This window comes from Bison bison, unplaced genomic scaffold (genome assembly GCF_000754665.1).
Source record: "Bison bison bison isolate TAMUID 2011002044 unplaced genomic scaffold, Bison_UMD1.0 scf7180017845551, whole genome shotgun sequence".
Taxonomy (NCBI): domain Eukaryota; kingdom Metazoa; phylum Chordata; class Mammalia; order Artiodactyla; family Bovidae; genus Bison; species Bison bison.
In genome coordinates, this window is record NW_011476124.1 from 111188 (window position 1) to 112468 (window position 1281).

General features: G+C 57.1%; 1 protein-coding gene across 1 annotated transcript in view; it reads right to left on the bottom strand.

Moving 5' to 3' along the window:
* Positions 1-1281, bottom strand: part of CLSTN3 (calsyntenin 3) — a 30993-nt gene that overhangs the window by 8820 nt on the left and 20892 nt on the right. Inside the window, exons 15-16 of the mRNA XM_010835676.1 lie at positions 886-1112; positions 434-604 (exon numbers count right to left, since the gene is read on the bottom strand). Coding sequence (XP_010833978.1) covers positions 434-604; positions 886-1112 — 398 coding nt within the window. The remainder of the gene's footprint in view (positions 1-433; positions 605-885; positions 1113-1281) is intronic.

The window sequence follows — 1281 nt, forward strand, 5'->3', positions numbered from 1 at the left end:
CTGCATGCCACAGCTAAAGACCCCACGTGCCACCAACTAAGACCCAGCACAGCAACATAAATAAATATTAGAAGAAAAGAAAAGCTATGCTGAATCCCAGAGATCAGTGAGATGGAAGACAGAGAAGATAATGAGTAGCAAATGGCCAGAGAATAAGAAAGCTAGTCAGAGACTGAGCCAGAGAAGAGTGGAGCCCAGAGCAGAGGTGAGCCAGGCTGGACAGAGACGCTGAGAAAGAACCATCAGGATTCTAAGCCCCAGCCCCCGCCTCTAGGGACAATCTGGAAGCCAGAGGACCCCAGGTGGAGAAGGTGCAAGGGGACACTTGGTCACATTCCTGGGCCTGGAAGGAGGACCCTCTGGGCTCCCCAGAGACTCGGTCGTGGACGGGGGCATCCCAAGAAAAGAGGACCGGCTCTTGGGCTCCACTGACCGGCAATGGTGAGGTAGGCAGATGTGTTGGTGAGCTCCAGGCCTCGCTGCTGCAAGGATGCCATGTCCAGGAGCAGACTTTCCCGCTCGGGATCCAGGTCATCCCCCACCAGGGAGATCTCACAGCCGTCCAGGTTGTGCACGATCTCGTCTGACATGCGAGTGTCTGTCACTGGACGGGAGGGAGTCGGGTCCGGGTCAGAGCTGAAAGGCCCACCTCCTGGCCACTCCTCCTCCCCTTCCCAGGTCATCCCCTGAGAGCTGCCAGCATTGCTGTCAAGAAGGTCACTACCTGACAACCTCCTTATACCTGGGGGCCTCCCACTGGCCCTCCTTCCCAATAGCCAGGTATTCTCGAAAAGCGAATATGGGGTGACATTGTTATGTCCAGCTCCAGATTTTCTCCTTCACGTTGGTTCCAGACACCGACCCCTCCCTGAGAGGCATGCTTACCCGTGCCTTGCCAACTCTCGTCCTTTTTGGCCTCCACCTGGTGCGAAATGGAGCAAGTGATCTGGAGGTCAGGGAACAAAGGAACCCCCTCGGGTCCCTCGAAGTCCACAGCTGGGCGGGCAAAGTGAGCAGTGCCGCTCAGCAGGATCTGGGGGGCATCCGGCTGTAGCACCACCACATAGCCCTCCACTTCAGGGATGGAGACACAGGACTCTTCACTGAAGCACCTGCATCAGGAGAGGGGAGGGAGGCAGCCTGTGAGCCCAGATTGGACTCCCTGATAATCTGTAGTCTGGCCATCACTCTGGACCCCTACCTCTGCAGAGAGCCCCCATGTCAGGGAGAAAAAGGGGAGGAAAGGGGGACAGTGTCTCTGCAGACTACCCCACCACACAC